At 46.2% G+C, this 24,008-nt stretch overlaps 1 protein-coding gene across 2 annotated transcripts in view; it reads right to left on the reverse strand.

Moving 5' to 3' along the window:
• Window positions 1-5,722: 5,722 nt before the first annotated feature.
• FDXACB1 (ferredoxin-fold anticodon binding domain containing 1) overlaps window positions 5,723-24,008 on the reverse strand; it is a 112,331-nt gene continuing 94,045 nt past the window's right edge. For both annotated transcript variants that reach the window (XM_069614307.1, XM_069614306.1), the window contains exons 4-6: window positions 21,724-21,927; window positions 16,262-16,414; window positions 5,723-7,196 (exon numbers count right to left, since the gene is read on the reverse strand). In XM_069614307.1, coding sequence (XP_069470408.1) covers window positions 5,981-7,196; window positions 16,262-16,414; window positions 21,724-21,927 — 1,573 coding nt within the window. In that variant the 3' untranslated portion in view covers window positions 5,723-5,980. The remainder of the gene's footprint in view (window positions 7,197-16,261; window positions 16,415-21,723; window positions 21,928-24,008) is intronic.

Consider the following 24,008-nt stretch of genomic DNA (forward strand, 5'->3'; position numbering starts at 1 on the left):
CTATAGTTAATGCAAATAGCAGGGGCGAGAAAGGGCACCACTGCCTGGTACCCCTAACGAACACAAACAGTTCAGAAATGGATCTATTGGTTAACACCCAAGCCCCGGGTTCAGTATATAACAGTTTTACATATCTAATGCCTCCAGTACCGCTAAGAGATAAACCCAGGAAACCGAATCAAAGGCTTTCTCGTCGTCCAGAGATATGGCCGCTGCGCTTCTCTTCGGGTCTATCTGTGCCATTATGCCAAACAGCCTATGGAGGTTCAGGGCCGTGGACCTCGTCAGAATAAACCCATTTTGATCAGGATGAACCAGGCCGGGGACTGCCGGCAAGAGACTATTAGCCATTACCTTCGCAAATATCTTAGCGTCAGTGTTTATGAGTGACAAGGGCCTATATGAAGATACATCGTGTGGTGGTCGCTGTGGCTTGGGGAGCACCATGATCACAGCCTCTCTCATGGATGGGGGTAGTATGTTACATTCGAGGGATTCCTCCCACACCAGCATCAGTATCGGAACAAGCTCTTCCCAGAACTCTTTGTAAAATTCAGCCCCTATCCCATCTGACCCAGGTGCCCTACCCGATGACAATGCTTTGATTGCCTCTGTAATCTCCTCAGCGGATATTGGCTGATCCATCGCCAAGCAATCTTCCTCCGAGAGTTTGGGGAGGGCAAGAGCCGCAAGGTAAGTTTTGATGTCAGCGAGTGATTTCTTGTCTTGATTAGAGTATAGTTTTTTTTATAAAATTTGACAAATTCCTTGTTTATCTGCTCCACCCTCAAGAGTACCTCTCCCTGTGGTGTTTGTATACTAGGGATCTGGTTAGGTTGCTTGTCTTGTTTGAGTAGATTGGATAGTGTTCTGCCAGCTTGGTTACCCTCCCCGTATCTGCGTGCACGCATGGGGGCTGCCACGTAGCGCACCTCTCTGGTGTCTAATTTATCGAATTCCTGTAGGTGTGTGTGTATGTCCGCTAGTAATTCCCTATTCTGTGTACGAGTGTAGTCTCCCTCTAATTTATCCAATTTACTTTCAATGTCCGTTAGTTCAGCACGTACACTCTTCAGCATACCTACAGACTTAGACAACAGCACTCCCCTAGTACACACCTTAAAAGATTCCCACACTGTGGAGTATTTGTCCACCATTTTCTGTGTCCGTGACACGTGCACTCTCTTTTTCGACCCAGGCCTTTAGTGAGCCTATGGTGGACACTATGTCATCCAGCTTCATGTTCACTGCTCGGAATCCATTTTGCACAATTGTAGTCAACCTGTCTTCTTGATCTCCGTTCTCTGCATTCAGGGTTTCATTGGTGATGATGTGCACGTCCACTATAGTGTTTTGCGTCTGGCTGCCAGTATACGCATCCATAGGGCCTTTCTTCTTATTGCTGGGGGTCTTGCCTCCTTTCTCTGTGTTTTGTGGTTCGCCCATGGTGCCGCCCCACTGAACCCTGTTGTTGTTGCCCTTGCTGAGTGGGCGCCGGGAACTTCTCACGGCCGTGCCCCCCTGCTACTGGTTCTTTTGTGGTGTTTCGGTGATATAATTAGAGCTTAGGGTTTGAGGCTCGTACACCAACGATGGACTGTGTTCTCCCACGTATTATGTCACTTGGTCATGGGACCTATGCCAGTTTGTGATGGTGTAATCTTGTGGGGGCCCTCAAGGAGTCTCCAGTGCTCAGAGCCAGCCAGACCACCGATGCAGAATATCCGGCGTCACAACCCCCGGACCGACCGGTCCCCGGATGTTATGTATCAATCTGCCTGGGAGTACCCCAATGTACAGTCAATTCGGGATCGGCCCGAGGAGCCAGGGGCCGCGCGTATACAGCGAGGCGGGCGTGCACACACACACTGCAGGGTGTCCCAGGTCATCGGTTGCATGCATTCATGAACAAGGATCTATGTTTTCCACTGTAAGGATATTTGTTGTTTCATATGGCCTCCCTGCTGCTATTTGAGGCTGGAGGCAGTGGCAGGCACAGTTTCCGGGTGGGCCGGGCCCGCGCCGCACACCGGGATCCGCGGGCGCCTCGGCCCGCGAGAGAACGGCCGGTGGTCAGCTGGGAGTACCGCACCAGCCGGAGCCTCTCCCCCTTTTGCAGTATCTCCAATCTCCTTACCGCATGTAATACGTAGGGTGCCGCCGCTCCAATGGGTCTACGCGTGTTTTGATGTTGCCGCAATGTTATGTGGCTTCCCCACAGTGGAACTGTGGGATATGGGCTTCTCGGGGGACCGGCGGCAGGTGTATGTCGCGAGCGCCGGTGCCACCGCACCTCCTCAGCCGGCCTGGATCTCAAATCACAGCCGTCCACCACGGGCGCGAGCCGGGCGCGGGCCGCAGTCAAAGGCCCCGCCCCTCCGCGGCCCCCTTCTTGTTCAAGTCGATGGCCTCACGTTGTCTCTTCACGGTACTCTGAAGCGGATCGCGCCCGCAGCACAGGCCGGTCAGGACTCAGGCCGCCACAACTTCGGCGCCCACGACGGTAGCTTCTCAGGATTTTCAGGCATTAGGGACGGGAACACAGTCCATCTGCACCGCGGTTTATAGCTTTTCAGACGGCTCCAAAAAGGATATTTAATTGAAGGATTTGTAACTGGAGCGGGAGCTCAAAATTCAGGCGGCCATCAGTGCAGTGCGCAACAGCGCCCCCATCACTCTACCTTATAACAGAAGGGATAGCCCCTACTGTGGAAGGCTGGGAGGGCTAATGTACAAAAGAGGGAACAGAAGAAGATCGCCAACCACAGATATATTTATGAACACTATATTTTGGTGTCTAAATGATTATTTACAAATGAAGGCTTCAAAGTAGTAAACCTAGTATCTTTATGAGTACACAATTGTATCCCCTAATCAGGCAAATAAGGCACAAATCACCTATTGGTGTATACAAAATAATTTAGTTCAATGTTATTCTTTTTCTGTATTGTTAACTCATACGCAATAGCAGAATGTTTATCCGAAAAGAAGAAATCACAAATCAAATCAAAATCGCAAAGAAAGAGAAAGCAGAACCTGTGTAATAGTTCTCTAACAGTCACATGTTTAGTGGGTTAGTATCATTTCATTGAGCAAAAACAAAATAAACATGTACAGGAGAAAACAGTAACAAAATGGAAAAATTATTCAACATTTGCACATCATGATTAGAGAGGTACGGGTACCGCAAGTTAGGTCCCTAAATATTCGCTCAGGTTGTTTAGTGACCTGGTTTACCTCTAAATGCCTAGAGATTTATTTTAGCGTTCTAGACTTTGTTAAATCTAGGTAGGACCAAGATAGTTGATCCCTGAGTGCAACTTCTTATTATGAACTTTGGTGAGATGGAAATTAAGAAAGAGGACTGACTCGTCTGGTCTCAGGTGAAGCAAGGCACACTCTGCCTGGCTATGCTCTGAGGACCATAAAGATCAAGCCAGGGTGGCTTGTGAATTCTATAAACAGAGGACCAAAACCATCGGTCTACGCCAGGGGGAGAAGCCCCCTATCTAGTTGGAAAAGGCAAAATAAGCACAATGAGTGCTTAGTCCTGTGGCGTTACGGCTTGTTGTTGGAACGCCTTCGACTGGGCCTCCGGTTTGGGGATCTCTGTGAAGTCAATAAAAAAGAGAAGGAAAATGGATGAGATCTTAAGGAAGTCTCAAATGCTTTTTCTAAAAAACAAGCTATGTACTTGTGAAAAAGGGGTGAGGCAAAGTTGCCTATTATATAAACATAGTAAAAGATACTTGTGAGGTAGCATAAACCATGTCAACCATGGTCTGATATTCGTAAAAAAGGGGAGACTGCGTAAAGGCCAACCTGTAGGGAAGGTGCCGCTGGGTACTGCTGCAAAGAGGTAGTGTACTGTATTCATTAGTAATGCACTAGTAGGTTGAATCCTGCCAGACCGCTGCCAGTATTCCTTCGGTAGCCTACGAGTCTGTAGCAGAATGTACGGTGGGTCACCATGGGAGGGGTGAACCTGTAATGGATAAATAGAACAATGTAAGGGGGAGGGATCACTAGGTGTCTATTACTTTAGGACATTAGACAGGACAATTACAGGTTGAGTCACGTAGCAGAATGCTTCAATTCCTGGTAAGTGAAACTGTTCGCTGTGGTCTTCTCTGTTGCCGTGACAGAGCCTCGCGCATGCGTGAAATGGACAAAAGTGTCCCGTTGCCATGACACCGTCTCGCTCAGTCGGTAGTTAGGCGGAATCGAATGCCTCTTGCCTGAGACGATTGTGTGCGTATGCGCGGTGCTGTATTATGCAAAGCCTTGCGCATGCTTGAAATAAAAACATAAGCGTCCCGTTGCCATGACACTGTATCTCGTAGACGGTTGTTAGGCAGAATCGAACGTGGCACGGACCGAATGAATCCGCTGTTATTGTAAACCCTGCGGCCATCACTGCAGTGCGCAATAGTGCCCCCGTCACTCTACCAACTTGTGTAGTGCAGGCCTATACCTATAGGTGGGTTACCTAATACCAAGAGGACAAGGGTGGTGTAGTCTCCGACAGGGTTACTACTCAAATTCTTGCCTTACAATCAGCTCCTCCTAAAATGGCGGATTTAAAGTTGGATGAGGGGTTGGAGGCAATAGAGCTGGTGGATACTATGTTCTCTGGTGATGGTCACCCCAATCCCATAGGGGAATTCCTTTCCAATATGATCCTCCCTCAGTGCAGCACCCCCGAGGGACTACTGTACTTTGGACGCACCGCTCTGGTCCCAGGGGAAAGGTCTCCCCCCTTGGGAATAAGGGACTGCATGCTCAGATTCATCACAAAGAGCAACATGGGTTGGGAGAATAGGAGTGGTGGCAGAAGCAGAGAGAGAGAGACAAAGAGAATAACAGAAGAACCACGAGAGGTAAGGAAGTAGAGTGGGAGGAAGGAGAGAAGAGAAGATAACATCAGAGATAGAAGTAGAGGGAAAGTAGAAGGTAAGATCGATAGAGAGAACAGGAGTAAGAAGAGAAGTAAGATGAAAGAGTGGCGGTGGAAATGAGGAGTACAAGATTGGAAGGATAGTGAAGTGGTGGGGGGAGAACATCTTGGAGAGGGTCAGAAGAAACTGTGTGTGCAGGGAAAGAAAGTGGCACAGAGTAGAAGAAGGCACTATGCCCATACTCCCTAGAAATCCAAGCAAGTTATGTTAGGAAAAGTTAGAAGGACCCCGCGGAGTCAGCCAGCCATCGGATGTTAAAACATCAGACAGATAGGGACCACCTGGCAATAGCAACTAAAATCCTGCTAAAGATGCCTGGGCGAGGGAGGGGGTAATATCAAGGGATTTTGCGAGAATGGGGCGACCTTAGCGCCAACTTCCCTAAAGCACTCGATTGGCTGTTGGTCTGGTGGGATATTTTCAAGACCTATCTGTTGTAAGTATTCCAATAAACACCCTTGGAACTTGACTTGCGCCTTTAAAATTGGTTATTTATGATGGGCTAACCCATCACAGCTATTTGTCTGGTACAGGGTGTTCAAACTTCTTTAACAGGCAAACAAACCTTTCAAAGTATTGGGAGCAGGCAGTTTTCTTGTACATTAGAAGTCTTTCTGTTTCAGTACAGCAGTGTTTTTGAGGTCAGTTGCTGCTGCTCTCTTTGCGGCAGCCATTTTAGCCATTTTTAAGATAATTACTGCTGTCATTTTCTACAAGGTAGCCATTTACATTTTAGGTAGTCCTAGTTGTTTCAGAGTAAATCATACAGGAAAAAGATAACTTTTTATTGTACTCACCATCGGGTTCACTTTGGACATTATACATTGTTATAAATCAAAAATAAATAAAAGGATTTGTGATATAGATGTCCACTAGTCTTCCTTTGAACTTTCTTGAGACTCGACGGGTGATGTTGCTAGAACGTGGACCAAGTTTGGTTTAGGAGTCTGTCATTAGAAATGAGGCTGACAAATTCATCACCACAAATAAATAGTATAATTGCTAACCTGAGACACAGCAGGCTACCTAAGTGTTACTTGCAGAAACATTGGCAGCTCCTTTCGAAGCTGCAGCTGCATTGTGGAGGCTTGGACCTCAGAAAGAGCTTTGTCACAAGACTGGTACCTCAATCGGTAGCACAGGCTGAGCATCCCTGTCACTGGATCCTGAAAGCTGTCAAGCAGCTGAATATCTGTAACACACTCTTTGGAAACACGTCTTACAAGGGTGTGGAATTCAACCTCATCGAACAACTCTCGATCTCTTACCCAAAAGCTGACATCATGCACAAAGGAAGGGGGAAAAAGGGAGAAGCTGTGAATTCGTCTTAGCTGTCCATGGCAGAACTGGCTTAAGAAACGTTCATCGTACGTCCAAAGCATACGCCAGTCAGGCATGCCCAACGCCACCATCAACAATGTGTCTAGATGCAACATGACCAAGAACATATCCATATGACTGTGTAATTGTCCTGATGGGAGCAGAGCTGCAGTTCCTACACAAAGATCTTTGTTGCCCGTGTGATCGATACTAGAGCTTACCAGGTGAATGGAATATTCCCCCTTATTCAAATGTTCTCGATAGATCACAGAGACGTGTTTCCCATTCATTGAAGATTCTCCTGAAACATTCTCCAGATTGCTCTGCACCTCATCCGGTAGGGATCTGATGATAGATTCCACTGTATTTGTAATTGCATCAAGAAGAATCTGAGTAGAATAGACCTCAATGCCGCTTTCGAGCCCATACAAGAAGATGGCTTCATGGAAGACTGGCATTGTCCACTGAGAAATTAAACATTTTCTAAAGACGGGGCCACTCAGTGCATACACTTTTCCAGGTTCATAATCAGGTCTTTGGCAGAGATCGGGAATGCAAACTGTAAGGGACGGTCTAAGGCAAAACCTGCCCACGGTATTTTCTTGGTCTGGAATGTCGGTCTGATCATTATTGTCGCAAACTTCACACACATACCGGCTGCCACGTTCAACCAGAGCTAAGGGACATCTGTCTTTCTCTTCCTCTTCTGAACAAATGTCCTCTTTGGCGACAGACAGCCAAAACAAACTAGAATTTGAGACTCTGCTGGTCCAGGAAAGGGCTGAATAGAAGCGGTCAGCTGGAAGACATGGAGAAGATGGATCTATCTTTTGTACGGCGAAAGAATTGTTGAGCCCCCGGAGGATTTGTTCATTGAATATTCGAACTGGGTGATGAGAATCTATGTCCAATAAATGCCTGTTGGGGGGAAAAAAAAGGTTTAGCTATAATTATCAATTTAACTGTTCAGCATTTATTAATCACTTTTGGTATCGTAACATGCATCAAAATAATGGGGTTAGAAAAATAACTGTCTATCCAAAATGCCTTACTAAACCACACTTGGTGATGTGTTCCAGAACATTTAGTGGATGCCTTCCTTCCTTTCTTTCTGGACAAATGCATAGGTTTTTGACCAAACAGCCTCAACAAAAGTGGCTTAAGTTCAGGTCAAAACTACCCCATTGCAGTTTCCCACCATAGCCTGGGCTCTGCTGGCTTCTTGTGCTGGCACCATGATCCTGCGTTCCTTCTACCCCCCTCCAAATAAACGGGGACACCTTACTTTGCACTGTTCGAATCACTTATGTGTTTTAGTGCAACCCTAGTGCCACTTAGCCCCATGGTGTACCATCCCCCAGCGGCCTGGTTCTGCATTCCTTTTCATGTGGGCATAAGTGCTACTATTCCTGAGCCCCCATTCTATTTGGAGAGCTAAGGTTTACTCGTTATGTTACTGTGATGTTTGTAAAGGCATCATGAAGCAAGACATAGACAACAGTTTCAAAGTTTAAACAAAAGCAATGTATTAACTTAAATGTCAAGATGGTTGAAGGCCTATCTTGCCCTTTGCTAAGGTGGAATTTCCCTACCAAAAGAAACTAAGGAAAGTCTGAGTCAGTAAGTTTCACTTACTGGAGTCCTCTCCGACTCCTCTCTTTCCTTCCACCCTCACATTCAGGACCTTGCCAAGAAGGCCCACTTTCAACTCCACCTCCTCAATGGAATTCTTCCTTTACTCAGTTTCCCCCAGAAGCTCAATGTCTCGAGAGCTCTGGTTATCTCGAGGCTAGACTACTGCAATACCCTTTTCCTTAATCTACAATCTTCTTCTCTACGACCCCTCCATCTAATCCAAAATAGGGCTGCAAGACGTATCCTTGGCCTCAAACCCAGGGACTACATCTCTCCAGCCAGCTCTAACATCTCTCAACTGGTTCCCGGTTGCTGCAAGGTTCAAATTCAAATCCCTCTGCATCCTTTTCACCGAAGCATCCATTTGGATGAATCCATGGTTAACCAAACAAGGAAAAGTCTTGTTTTGGCCATCCTGGTTTCTGGGTGGATTTCAATACATTAAAGACCTTCTTGAAAATTGAACGTGGATTCCCTTTACACGTTTACACAGGGAGTTTGGTTTGATAGACTGCAGTTACGCCGAATATAGAGAACTGAGTAATATCTGCTAAACTGGAGTTCACACCTCAGAATACCATGCAGAGTGGTGCCTGGGCAACGCTGGAACTCTGTGCCCGAGCAAACCATCCTGCTGCCACCTTGTGCATTGTCCTCATATCAAACAACCTAATCGTAAGGGGGTCTCTGAACTTGCTATTGTCTGGGCTGGTGAATTGGGCGAAGAGATTAGTCCTGAGTGTTTGCAGGGGTGCTGCAACAATGTCCGCTTGTCAAGCATGGATTGGGGTCTGAGGGCCTCACAGACCAAACTACTTTTTAGGGCATATTGGGCACCGGAAAGAATGTTTAAGAGACACTTTTCAGAAAATGACCAATGCTGGAAATGCAATCGATCAGTAGGTACTTTGAGCCATTTACTTTGGTTTTGCACCAAAACGAGAGTCTTCTGGGAATGGGTGTGTGAGAGGATGGGCCTAGTGCTGGAGTGTTCAATCCCTAGAAAAGCTTCTCTTCTGATTCTTGGGGATGTCACCCTATTAAAAGGCCTGTCATTTCCTAAGAAAATGCGGGTATTAAGAAGTTGCATACTTGCTAAAAGAATGATCCTCTGTGCGTGGAAATGCCCCAACTGTTTCACCATTGCTGGCTGGGTGGAGGAACTGTTGACCGTGTTCACGTATAAGAGATCGATTTGTAAATGCAGAGGAGAATCTGATAAATTCAAAGATCTTTGGGGTCAGTTCGTGAATATCTATGGTTAACTGATGTGTAATTTAAATGCTTCGTGAAATTTCTCGCGAATATGATTTGATTGCATTGCTGATTCTATAATAGTAATCTGTTTTGTGGGTAGTATACATGAAACTGATACAACATGTTATGCGATTGATTTTTATTTATTTTTAAATGTCTCCTCTCTCGCTTCTCTACTCTCTCTCCGTAAAGGTTACGATAATTGGAGAGGTAGACGCCAAGTTGTCATTTAAAAGGTAAAACCACCACTAGCAAAATATATGCAACCAATTTAGGGGGTCATTTTATGTCGTGGAGCTGTCGGGCAGCCCTTGGAATGAATCTTGATCCCAATGGTAAGGAACAGGTGCATAATCGATGTAACTTGATCATGACAGTCTCCTGTGAAGGTGTGACAATAGAGTACAAGGTACTGAATGAGAAGGAGGTGGCAAAATGGGTTGACAATGCCTTTAAGACTGGTGTTGGTTGTTTAAAAGGATTCATTCACAAAACCAAACTTAAAAGAAACGCTGTTCCATTTGTGGCTAAACATAGGCCAGTTCTGTTGGCATATAAAAAAAAGAGGTGAAATTGGAAATTGAAAGAATGCTTAAATAGGGTATCATTGAGAGATTAGAAGCCTCGAAATGGGTAAGCTCGATTGTGATTGTTAAGAAACCTAATGGACCAATAACGTTGTGCACAGTTCTCAGGCAAGTCAACAAAAATATTGTTACAGAAAGATTTCCGTTGCCTAAGATCGAGGAAATGATTACAGATTTTAGTGGTTCCAACGTGTATTCATTATTAGACCTCAAATCTGCCTATCATCAGATTAGAACGCATCCCGCTTCTAATGACATACTCGCCTTCATCACACATGTTGGGTTATTGAAATGTGTCAGGATGCCATTTGAGTTGATATCAGCAGCCAGTATTTTTCAAAGTGTGATGCACAACATTTTAGGTGGTGTAGATGGGGGAAAGTTTTACCAAGATGATATTTTAGTGTGGGGGAAAGGCAGAGGTGAGCATGATGACAGGTCAAGCCAAGTGTTGAAGAAGTTGGAGATGGCTGGTATGACGTTGGAAACGTGCAAGTAGATTATTTGGGTTTCAGTGTTTCAGGAGATGGGGTTGTTTGCCTCAAGCTGAGCACACAAGGGCCATTGTAGAGATGCCATCACCTGGGAACAAAGCAGAAGTATCATCCTCTCTGGGCATGATTGAGTATTATGTGAAATTTGTTAAAAACTTGGCCAGTAAAACTGTAAATATGAGAAAACGTAGGAGAAAAGGTGTGAAATTTGAGTGGAATGAGAGATGTGAAGAAGAGTTTGTCAGAGCCTGTGCCCGCACCATTGTGTACACTGATGTCTCAGAATTTGGACTGGTGGTGTACTACTGCAAGAAGATGGAGTTGGGCTACAATAACCTATGCATCTAGGGCACTCAAGGAGATAAAAAGACGCTATTCAGAGATTGAACAGGAAGCCTTGGAGGTGTTGCAGGTGATAACAAAATTCAGGGTATATCTGTATGGTAGAGAGCTTACGGTTCGAACCGATCGCAAGTCCTTGGTGGCAATTTTTAACAAGAAAGGCTTAGACAGAGTGTTAAGGAGGATTTCTAGATGGATTACGAGACTACAGGGTCTTGAATTTGTGGTAGAGCATGTGTATGGTAAAGATAATGTAGTGGCTGATGTGTTATCCAGGCGTCCCCTGGTGGCGAGTGATGAGCCAGACTTTGACAGATGAAGGGATCAAGGACATATCGCTGGTGGAGGAGTCGTTGCATGAAAAGGAATGGCTTGAGGCTTGTCAGGATGATGGTTTGCAGCAGGAGGTGAAGAGAAGGGTGCAATGCAAAGGAGAAAAGAGTGATAATAGTAATCATGTGTGGGGTGATCAACTTAAGGTCTTTAAAAAGTAAAAGATGAATGAAGTGTAGCTGATGGCTTGGTGCGTAGTGGTCAAAGATTGTTAGTCCCTGTCTGGATGCACGAAATGGTGGTGAATTTAGGACATGGAGCACATATAGATATTTGCAGAACCAAGGCTCTCATTAGAATGGATTTCTGGTGGCCTGGAATAGACAGGTTTGAGGCGAGGATCAAGGTGTGTGAAGAATGCAATAATAGCGACAAAGTGTTGGAGTCTAGAATTCCCCCGATGATTACACCACAAGCACCAAGAATTCCATGGGATACCATTGCCATAGATCTGCTCAGGCCATTGAATTTTCGAGGTACTAAATACTCCTTTGTCATTGTGGTTATGGATTATTTTACAAAGTGGCCAGATTTAGGAGTAATCAAAGACAATGCCGGTCCGATAGCACAGCGAGAAGAACGCCCGCTTTGACATCCGTGCAGAGCCTGCTGACGCAGGTTCGAATCCCGGCAGGGCCAAACTCAGCATTTCATCCTTCCGAGGTCGATAAATGAGCACCACACACCGTGGGTAATAATAAGCAGCGCTCAGATACCTGAGGGTTCGTAGCGCTGTATAAAGGCCAAATTATTATTATTATTATTAATTAGGTTTCCTGAAGCCATATTCTGGTAAGAAGGCTGGCCGGCGATTTTGATCAGTGACAATGGTCCACATTTCATTTCTAAAAAGTTTCAGAGATGAGTGGAGGAGAATGGAATCAAGCACAAGGGGATGGCACCATACCACCAGCAGAGTAATGGCTGTGTTGAATGATTTAGTTGAACTATTACGGATGGTATTCACTTATCGGTACAAGAGGGTGGTGATTGGCAGAAAGAGTTCCTGTGGAGAGTGTTTCAGTACAGGAAAGAGTACTCCTTATCCTGTTAGTGGGGTCACCCCGTTTGAGCTAATGAGAGGTTTCAAACCCAACACGTTGTTGGTGCCAGGCTGGATGGGATGTTCCAAAATGGACAATGGATGTGGATGTCAGGTTGATTCATGAAAGAATGAAGCGGTGTGGTGAAGAGTAAAAAAAGTGGTATGATGCAAGGCATGGGTGTAAGGTGACGAGGGGATGAGGTCAAGATCAAACTTCCAAGATGGAGTAGGAAGACGGATTCCAAATATTCAGGTGCTAAGGTGAGTGTGGAATGAGTATGAAAATGCAGTGCTGTTGGAGGCAGGCGATGTGTGGAATTAGGAGTGTGTTGTAAAGAGATCATAGTCACTTCCAGTCACTATTGTGAGAAACCAGAAGGTGTCTCACCCACTGGTCTCCATGGGATCTGTCATTCAGGTGGCCAGGACATGGCCATCGCTTTTGGATCCAATTCCTGGTGGTGGACCAGTGCAGGAGGATCACATGGATGAGGGGTGTGCGGGGAGTGTGAGTGGGACACCAGATGGCGAGACGCAGTATCCCCTTCCTTAGAACACCTTTACCCTATCCTACCAAGTAGGATACTTGGGAACTTCCACCCTTTTAACCCCTTTACAACACAAACATATTCTCACGGACAGCCCGCAATGAGAGAAAACGGACTAACAACCAAGCTGTATACCTGACGTGTCCCAATACGTTGTAAGGCAAGGTCACGCAATTACTGACCATCACACACACCTAATTCCCATTAAGCTTCCCCACACTGATAAAAGGCGGAGCACGAGAGCACACTCTGAACAAGGCAAAGCACACAAGGAATCAGCAGTTCCAAGATGGCAGTTTAACAAGAGGAGAAAGACGGCGAAACAGAAGGAGATTGCAAGGAGGGAAGTTCCCTTGACCTTTTTGACAAGGAACCGTTGCTTTCATGAACCCTTGAGATTGGAAAGCATTCCACCAGGAAAACTGGTGGAAGAATCCTGCATTGTGTGTTGGAGGTACCCAGGGCCCTCCCGCATCAAGAATCAAGACTTGGAGGATTACCAGCCACCTTTGTACTGTCCTTGGCTCCAAGAACAAAGCAACGTCAGTGAAATCAACGCAGCCGGTGAGTTGGGGAGACCGATACAAGACCGGCCTGTGTTGAAGCCAAAGTTGCAAGCAGCAACATCGTATGGTGAGCGATGGAATGAACATTGTTTGAAATACATGTGATAAAAGACGCAAGTAAAGTTGAACTGCTGATGAGTGATTGAACTTTGAAACAAAGATACAATACCTTTGACAGAGTGGTCCGGCACCACATGGGTGCTCAATCAAAGGTCTCTGTAAAGTGTCCAGCTGAATGTGAAAGAGTTGTAGAGAATTGTGAATTGAAGTGGTGCTGCAATGGGTCAAGCAAAGCCCAGCGCATAATTCAAAGTCTACGATATTGATTCAGTAAAGAACATTTGTGGCAAAGTTGAAAAGTTGGTCCGAGCCCAGGAGAGGGAGATCAAATGAAAGCTGTGTGTTAAAGTGGGTCTGAGCCCGGCGCAGGGGGATATACGGGGTGAACAGAAAATCACCTGAGATTTTGTATGTGTGAAACCCTAAGGAGGAAGGAACTTTGTTGTTTGTCGTATTCCATCAGCCCCTCTGAAAAAGAGACTTTGAATGGCAAAGACACTTTGGCACACAAGGCCATGATTTTAAGTTTTGAACTGCAACCTCATGCTAGAGAAGCCAGAGACTGTGCTAAGCTCAAGTGTGCTGCCTTGTCCTGAGATGAAAACTGGGGAAGGGAAGCCAAAGGCTTGAATATCCTGACATGTCATTTATTGAACACTTTTCGTTTGCATAACATTTTTTCCCACACTATTTGTACTTAGAGGTAAAGATTGGCAATAGGTTTATTAGTATAGGCCCTTTTATTTTGACAAGACACCATTAGGACTGCGTTATTATTATTATTTGATGGTCGTAGCTTGCTTCCATCTTTAGATTTAGGATTAGCTAGGGTTTTTTTTTAAAATCCAGTTGAAGTTCAATAAAAGTAAGACAGACACTTGTGTCTGTCTTACTGTTTGATACCATGCATTCCTTACACTACAGATTCAACACGTCATTTATCATGTTGGTCTCCTCTGGTTTTTCAACCTAACATGCTCTTCATTTCACAGGCACGCTCCAAGTTCTTTTGTTTTTGTGTTTAGGTTATTGGAAGTGAAGGAGGTGTGTTATGTAGTGTACATAGCTCAATGCTCATAACATGTATATAGTTGAAGTTAGTTGCATCTGAGAGAAACCAGAGGGTGTCTCACCCGCCAGTCCCCTGGATCTCTCTCTCAGGTGGTTAAGGCACACCCGTCACCTTTAGATCCAGACTCTGGGCGGGTACCAGTGCAGGAGGATCACCTGGGGGAGGGGTCTTTGGGGAGTGGGGGTGAGACGGCCGATGGTGAAACACGATATTATACCCTCTTTTGTTCATCTACACCATCCCATTTTGTAGGATTTTCTGAAGTCCGAACTCCGCCACCCCCCTTTTTACACAAAAACTGGGCTGAGGAAGAGGGTGACAGAATAACCAGACTTTACCACTGGATGTCGGACCATATGCACAGCATGTGATTCTAAGCAGATTAACAAGCATCTGAAACACCTGATACCAGTTAGCTCTCCTCACACGAATAAAAGGCAACACCTAAAGGCACATTCTGAACAAGGTGGAACACGAGTACGAGCAGTACCTCCGGGACCAAGATACACCTACTGGAGCAGAGCAACGGACCAAGGGACGAGAGCAGCGGTTGAAAACCCCAAGGGTTCCCCCTATTGGAGGCCTCTGACAGACCGCAAAAGACACGTGAAGAAGGCAAAAGACACGTGAAGAAGGCCAGACCCCACAAGTGAAGATTGCATTGTGTTTCAATGACGCCAGCGGCCCTCCCAGGAGAAGGGCAGAGTTGGGGAGGCAAGGCCAAGCCTGTGGTATTAACCTTGACTCATGAATTGGAAATAGCAAAACAAGACAGTAGCACATGCAGACGGTAAGTTGGCAAGTGACCTAGGAGACTGGTGTGTGTTAAAGCGAATGAAGTAGCAACATTATATCACGAGTAAAGGCTGCATGCATGTGGATGAGACGCGAAGAAAGGCAGACCTGTGATTAACTTTGAAGCAAAATGAAGCTGTGAGATCAACGACACTATGTAACGGAGTGGTCCGGCAAAAGGAAGTAGCCCATTCGAAAGTCTCAGTGAAAGGTACAGTGTTTGAAGCTAAAAAGGAAAAAAAAGCAAAAGTAAATTAAGCGAGAGCAAGCGTGAACTTTGAATCGAAGTGGTCCTGCGGTAGTCTGTTAAGCGAGCCACCCACATTCGAAAGTCTTCAACATCCGAAAGGGGTCCGAGCCCGAGTGAGGGAGACCCGAAGCACGATAAGCTTGGGGAATGGAGACCCCAGTAAGTTTGCGTTAAACTGTGACGTGAGAGGTCTGAGCCCGACAGAGGGGGACCTTTGTGAACTTTACGTTGGAATACATTTTGAAAGTCAAGAAAGAGACTTTAATGTGGAAGGCCAGGCGGGGCTCAATCCACGGTTTGGAACTGCTTAATGAGTGTTAGAAACCGAGCCAGAGCGTGTCATCCTGCCTACAAGGACAGCCTTACTCAGTGAGGTTTTTAACATGAGAAGGCCCGCTGGTTCAACTACCTTTATTCTTTTGAACACTGATTTTTCCTTTGCGTACTTTCCTTTTTACACTTTTTGTACAAGAGATAGGGCAGGCATTAAGTTTTGTTAGCATAAGCCATTTTGATTTGACAGACTCCACTAGAACTGTTTTGCAACTCGTTTGATGGTCAAGACTACTCCCATCTTAGTTATAGGGCAAACTAGGAGTTTCTCTGACCCCAACATTTTCAATAAAGGTTTTACAAATTGTATCCATTGTGTTGGTGCGATACCATGCCTTTCCTGCACATACCTGTTACCAATAGAATCCCTCTGTAGCTGGTGACATCGAAGAACCACATGAACTCACAGAATATAATGTTAAGAACAAGAGTCAGTTGGAAGCTGTTCAAGAGAGAGGGAGACTGCAGCCCATTTTTGATTATCTTAATAAAGGTTGTTCACTCACCTTTACCTTGGTGTTGTCATATATCACTGTGCTTTGTCTAAAGAACTTTACATTCTATTGAAAGTTCAGTGCCTTGTCAGCATATTTGTAAGTATAGGATATTAGTTTAATAGCCCGGTATGAAGTCACTTAAAACTAGGCACTACAAAAAAGGACTCACCTGCTAATCTTATCAAGGAACACACCAGGAACAAAAAAAGAAACCTTTCCAACTTCCAGTTTACTCCCAACAGCTGTAGGACTCTCAAGCGGCAAACTGTGGGTGAAGACATGAATAAGGGCATCATCCGTGTAGAAGGGCTTCTCTTGGCTTCTAGATTAGTCAAGAAAAAAATATTAGATTAAGCCACCACTCTATTTCTGCTCCTTGCTGATGTTACAAAAATAAGTACATTTAAAAAGTTGTGAAGAGCGGAGAGGAGCGGGTTCTTGATACAGAGGAACCTGAATGGGAGGGGCTAAATACTAAGACAGCGTTTTAAGAGGAGATGCTAAAAAACACAGAGGTGACTGAGGAGAAGTGGGGGAGTATTAAGAGGAGGAAGAAAGATTGGGACTAGAGGGTAGAAAAGGAGTAAGAGGTGACCCCCGAGTCTAATAAGTGTGAGCCTGGGGCAGGTAGATGAACCACAATGTGTCTGAGTGTCGTGGAGGTGATGCACAAGGGTCGAAAGGAGAAGTTCCCCTTAGGTTACGAACATTTGGCAAAGCGTTGGCGGTAAAAAGTGAGAGTGGGTTTGTGGGTGACAGATGTGGCAAGAACCCTAGAGTGCAGCTAGTGAAAACTAGAACCAGGCTGCCCCTTCCTCAGGAATCTGGCCCTGTGTGAGGAGAGGGCTACAGTCTCTTGTCCTTCATCTTCCAATTTGGGTAATACAGTTCTGGACCTGATATCACAGGAGAGGACCTCCCTACCATACGCCAGCGACAAAATGTAACCTTCAGCCAAGAAAGCAGTAGCTAAAGAAAGGCTGATAGTGTGAGTGACATGGTGGAAGAAACACTGAAGACAGTGAGAGAGAGATACTATTTTTTAATAAGATGTGACAACTCAAACTAAGAACCTTTGAATGATTGAAGATTTCGATATTCCCATTTACTTTGGCCAGTCCTTTAAACAAACCTAACAAATCCTGTGTGAACTGTTGTGCATTTTTGTGGCAGCGACACAGCTTTGTGACAGTCCTAAAATCTAACGCTCTACATTTAAAATTTCATGTGAATGAAAGAAAAACACTCCCAATAGGCATGCAGTTCACTTTTTGATAGAACATTTTCTGTTTAATAAATACATGTTTTCTTATAATAACAGCCACATTATTAGTGGTGAGATTTTTTCCAAGAAAGTGGGAATCTTTTGTATGTCAGAACACTCTGTTATCAATACAAAAACACACTTGTCTTTTTGAAAGGAAATTGATAAGTAATTTTTACATGATGTTCTAAATATCATGTTAGCTGTCCTATGATGGCATGTTGTTTTTAAATCGAAGAAGCAAAGACCTGTTTAACTGGATTTGTTTCAACATAGTTTTATATGGGGAAATATATGCGAGATAACAATAATTTGTAGGTTGACAAAAATGTGAGTAAATTAGCATCTTTTAGTAACGTGTGTATGTGAGTCTGCATGTATGTCTACACATTTTGTTACAATTAGTGATTGTTTTTAAATAAAATGATAATCCATTACAATATGCATTCATAGTAATACACAGCATGTCGTCTGGTAAGACATATAGGGCCTCATTACACGTTGTGCGGTAAAAATCGGAATTTTACGGCATGGCGCTATTAGCGTCCCCGCCCTCACAAAAGACCGCTAATAGCGTCCCATTACAAGTTCGCGGACACGAGCATAGCGTCATGCCGTAAATGTCATTACCGCCATGCCGCAAAAGTCCACAAAATGCCCATTACCGGCCTCGACCACAGTGCTGATAGCACCTCCTCCCTCACGCAACATGCTAATAGCGGTCACCGCTATTGGCGGACACCGTTAAAAAGCGGAACCGGAAATAGCGTCATCGCACAGGAACGGGAAAGAGAACGGCGGCCATCTTTAAAAACACAATCCATTGCCATCCTCTGCATCCAGGACATCTTTCCGGAGAACTCTGACCAAAAACCATCCAGGACTGCCTGAAGATGTCAAAAGCCTTGAAAAAAACCTCTGATCGACAGTGGAAAGAGAAATTCACACCAGAGGAGCTCATAATTCTGACTAGCACACTTGCAGCCAATGCGGAGGTCGTATTCGCCAATGATATGCGCCGGGAGGCGATCATCAAGAAAAAGGCCATCTGGGACGAAGTTGCCCGCAAAGTTAGTGCGGTGGGCACTACCACCCGCAGTGTGAAGGACTGCCGCAAGAGGTGGGACGACCTCTGGCTACGTGTGCGGAATATCCTATCAGTCAACCGCAACCTTGCAATGGCCACAGGAGGAGGCGCAGAATCACCTCTGAAGATGAAGGAGTGGGAGGAGACATGTGCCTCCACCATCGGAGTCGAAGCCATAGAGGGGGTCGGAGACATGGTGCATGGTGTGGCCATCTCATCTGATGGAGGTGAGTGAATACGTCAAACAATGCACAGTGAAGGGTGAGGGGGTACCCCAAACATGTGTCGATGACCAGGCCATTGGTCTGCCACACACATACATGCATGCATCACCATATACACATGCAATACTGACCCATCAATGCATGACCAACCCGACATCCCCATGACAAGAATCACTGATGAATAGGCCCCAATGCATAGAGCAGCATGACGTGAACATTCTGCATGAGGCACCTAGACACATTAACAATGATGTACCCTATTTATGTCCTCCACAGGATCACCGACAGACACTGGAGACACAAGCACTGCAGCACGTACTCCCCCAGCAGCCAAAAAAGCCAGAATGCATGAGAGGGGTGACACCGCCACCACCTCCAGGGGAAGTGGGAGGACAGTCCATCTGCAGAGGGCCAAGGGCAGCAGGAGCACCATTGCATCACAGCCTGAGGGCACGGCTCCTGTTGTAGCCGAACCCAAGCAAGTGTGCCCCATCATTGCTGAGATGAGCACGGAGGGCACGCACTCCGCAGCCACCAGCTCCACTGGGGAGGCAGCAGCCACCGCACCGGCCACTGACGAGGAGGACGCAATCGACGTCCTACAACTCATCCATGACCCCAGCCCAACATGGTCCATTGAGGGGAGTCCGAGGGCAACGTCCGGATCTGCTACCCAGGGAGCACATGACACCCTCAATGTAGAAGGTGCATGGAGCCCTCAGCTGTCCTCACCGGATGCCGGGTGCATGGACCAGGGCGCACCGTCCAGCCCAGCAGCACCTACCACCCTGGCAGACCTTGCAACCATCACCCGGAGGCAGGAAGAAATGGCTGCGCTGGTCGCCCAGCATGTGGCCGAGACAGGCCGTCTAAGGGATGACCTCCAAAAATATGCAGGGCAAACAAAGGAGGCCATGGAGGCCTGCACTGACAGGATATGCCAGGAGATGGGCCAACTCCGCCAGGCCATTTTACGTATTGGGGACATCATGGAGCAGCATCACCAACCCCCAACACAGGATCGACCGGGAACCTCCTCCTCAGCGAGTTCCCAGCAGACCAGCCCCCTGCGCCGCTCCCTGCGCAACCTGAGGCGCCCCGCATCACAGCAACCCAATGTCGGTGGAGGCCCTGATGCTTAGCTCCACCAAGGACCAGGTGGCACATGTGCTGCAGGAAACATTATAGACACCATAAGACTAACCTGGGTGATTTGGGGGGAGGGGGGTATGGGTGCATTTGGGTGTTTTGGGGGGGAGGGGGGTAAGGGTGCATTTGGGTTTTTTGGGGGGGTAAGGGTGCATTTGGGTTTTTTGGGGGGGAGGGGGTTAAGGGTGCATTTGGGTGTTTTGGGGGGGGAGGGGGGTTAGGGTGCATTTGAGTGTTTTGGGGTGTTGCATTTCTTATCACATTCTGTTCAATACACAGTTGTTCTGAAGTTGAAAGCCAAGCGTGGTCTCCATCATTGCGTATGTGTCATTTACCTTGGACAGGGTCCTTTTTGGTACTCCAAACATGCACCAGGGCAACAATATCCATCTCCGTCCATGCTTTTTCACCTTTGTGCCTGATGGGATTTCAGAATCAGATGCTAACGCACATCGTGTGCCTCCTTGGCATTGCCTCTTGCATGTCCTGCCGGGGCATTCCACCCGTACTCATCCACATCCCCATCATGCTCTTCTGGTGGTTGCATGTCAATTTCAGGTGGCATTGGCACATTCCATCATATGCACATTTTTTGGTGCTCTACACATGGCTTGGTTATCTTTGCCACTTTGACACGGCTGTACAGGAGTGCCTCACACAGGCTGCTTAGGCAGCGGAGGACTGTCATTGGAAGGCTGACTGCCAGCTCTATCACGACGCAGGTACGGGGATGTTTAATATTGTTGTGCTCTTCCTGCTGGTTCTGTGGGTTCCGTACAGGGGTTGGGAGCCACCTCCTCAGTGGATCGCTGGCATCGCCTGTATGGTGTGAGGAATGGGTACCTGTTACGGGTCACCTCTGGTGCGGGCGTTGTTGTTGGTGCTGCACTGCTATCATGTAGTCAAGGCCGTCATGTCATGCTGCTGCTATTGGGACCATCTTGGTGTGGGAAGGGGTGTGGGTAGGGGTGTGGTGTGCGCTTTTGTGCTGCCTGTCTCCATTGCATGCACCTGTGCTGATTGTGTCCACCTGTAGTAGATGGGTACACTGCTCAGGTCTCTTAACGGGTGCTTTTCGATGCCGTTATTAGCGCCATGCCTGTAAGGGGTTTTTGGGTGTTTTACATGCCGCTAATGCCATGTCCGCATGGCTTGTGATGGCCTGGTATTAGCGCCATGGCGCTAATTCCGGCATGGGGGTCGCGCGCCCGCGGCCTTGCCGCTATTAGTGGCACCGTAATTAACGGGTGCGCAGATAGCGGTGGGTCCGGGTCGTGATTGGCTTAGGGAATTAACGGTACCGGTAAATCTTTACCGGTACCGGTATTCCATTACCGCACAACGTGTAATGAGGCCCATAGACATGCAGGGTACGTTCACCTAACTAAATTCAAAGATTTGTTAATGCATTCCATATATTTAAATGGATCTATGAAGATTCATTGAATTTTGTTCCAACGAATACCATTTTGCCGATTTTACCACTTGTTTACTGCAAAAAAGTGTCGCCCTGCTTCCTCTCACCCTGCTTCGATATGCCAAACCCAAACTTACTGTCTATAATTTTGCGGTAAAAAAGCTGGGAAACAAATTGACAAGACAAAATTTGGCAAAGTTGGAGTCGGGGGTGGGGGTGAGTGAGGAATACCATTTAAATAAAGCCTGCTGTGATTCTATTTGGTTCCCTAATCTGAGAAATGTGTGACATTGCAAACATCTGGGATTTCTTGTATGCATAATGTTGAACCTGGCTGTCCCAGACAGTAAGTAACTAGTTCTCTTTCAGACTCATAATGTATTCAAATGTCATTATAGTGTTGTTACTTCTATATTATAACAAGTTTTTATTGTAAAAATCACATATTAAGGTTTCTGCCTTTTAAGGAGAAGTCAATATAGCAACGTACCTGTAGCCAGTGCATTTATAACCTGCATAGACGTCTCCACCAAAGGGGCGCACCTCACTCAGAATAAGCCCGCCGCAAGCTGCCATGGCAACAACTTGCCAGCTGTTGTGCCATTCTCTGATGGGATGGTCCGCTGGGGTCCCACCCTGGCCCCTGCACAAAGCCACGTGGACCTCACCATTGTTTGAGAGAACATCAGCACAGCTTGGAAGAGAAACATAAGAGAGTAATGAACAGGAGATACAGGGAACTAGAAGCTGGTAATGCAATATAATTGCAAATCGCTGTCCAGAAGGCAAGAGAATGGAGAGAAATGCTAGAAATTAACATTTCTGTTAGCTTCACTCAGGAATTAACTGTTTTTATTTTACTTTCAACATACTTTATAACTACATATATATCAGTTCTGCAAGTACTACCTTCCATAATTACAGTCCATATGCATGTCATTCTGGTCACTGATGTTTACACAATCTTGTACTTAAAACTCCACTAAACAGGTGACTAAGTAAATAACCATGAATGTTAAAGAGGTACAAAGCTGTAGTGTGGGGCTTGCATTGCCTTATGTTATGCAAGCCACGGAATATTAGTTGGTGATAGAACCCTGGGTTCCTTAAGAATTCCACAGAGGACAGTTGGGCATTCAGGATGGGAGATATGACTGGAAGGTTGCCTCTACCTATGCTCATCCAATCCTCGTCACCAATTTGTAGTATCCTGACTCAGGGATGGCAGACAGGAAGCAGGGAGAACACAGGACGCAGGGAGCTCCCCAACCTTCTAGCCTGTTACCCTGAAACTACAATAAAGCTCACTTACCTTTTGTACCTGCTGGCTCCTGTGTGCTCCCTGCATCCTGTCTGTCATTCCTGAGTCAGGAAACTACAAAAGCTTTCCCCAGTAATCTCTTTCTGACATGTAAACACACTGCAAGCCCACAATGTGTGGTGGAGCTGTAGATCACACAACACCAATAAAGAGAACCAAAGGAGACATCACTTGAGGTAGAAGGAAATATGTATAGGCTTTGTGGTTTTATAGGAAGAAAACAATGACCATAGAAGGGACTTTCGTCATCGAAAGCTGCCTTGAAAAGTCCAGTGCTAACTAACCAGGAGCTACAAAAACAAATATATTGTTTTTTGTCATGAAGCAGAGCATAGTCAACCAGAGCAAGATACAGAGAGAAAGGAAAGCAACTTAAAATATTGAACCCGGTCGCTTCTCCATGTGTTCTAATTCATAACCGATTACGCCCATTCAATAATCTCCACTCTATTGAGAAGGAGCCCAGGTACTGCCTGATATACCTGTATTGCTTCCTTTGAACATCACTTCTGTTTGAAATGACACGCCAATAGATGATCAGCTCACGTTCACTTACAGTCATGGGCTATTTAAATGTCCCCACACTTCTTTCTTGACTCCTCGGCTGGCAGACTGAAGTTCTCTGCTTCTTGTCCTGCATTCCTGAGGGGGTTCTTTGTCCTCGGACTATGGGTGCGACTTGCACCCGCATGCTAGGCCAAAACAAGAGTAGAAGCTGGACAGGGCAGTTGTTGGTCCAAACCCCCAGAGCTTCCACCACAATCTTTCTAATCTGAATGTATCTGGAGGATTTTCTTCAGCCTTCTCATCCCCTTCCTGTCTCAGGAGGAACCTCAAAGGGAGAGATTCCCCCCTTGGGGACAAGGACTCCAGTTCGGCAGAGGAACTTCCAAAATCCCACACTCTTGGACCAACAATAACATCATGACTTCAGAAAGACCCAGCAGACCAAGCCACGGTCTGTTATTGTACCATAAGATCCAAAATCCAACCTGAAGAAATATCTGGTAAGACTACAGTGAAGAAGGAGAATGAGCGAGTAATACCAATCGCTCAGTGGGTAGAAACCAGCAATGTATCATAAAAAGGGAAGAAGGACCATTATCTACGAGAAGTGAAACCCAGGAGTTTCAAACCAGCGTTGGCGTGGAAGCTGATCAAAACCAGAGATCCTCTGTGTTGAGGAAACAACCAGCTGGCATGCAAAGGAGGTACCAGGGGAACTGAAGGGCGGGGAGAGCCGGGGAAGGATACCCCAAAGAAGAGAGCCAGTCCTGAGTGGTGGCGTGTCCCAAGGAAGGTGGACTGTGCAGTCTGGTAATCACACGAGACCTCCGAGAAGCTGGCACCATGCAGCCGAGGACAAGAAGCAGAGAGAGTCGGAGAGAAAGCAGAAGCCATCCTGACCGAACAAAGAGATGTCCCTATCCTGCAAGTAGGCCTGGTGATGCCAA

This window comes from Ambystoma mexicanum, chromosome 9 (assembly GCF_040938575.1).
Source record: "Ambystoma mexicanum isolate Mex_15411 chromosome 9, UKY_AmexF1_1, whole genome shotgun sequence".
In the NCBI taxonomy this organism is placed as follows: Eukaryota; Metazoa; Chordata; class Amphibia; order Caudata; family Ambystomatidae; genus Ambystoma; species Ambystoma mexicanum.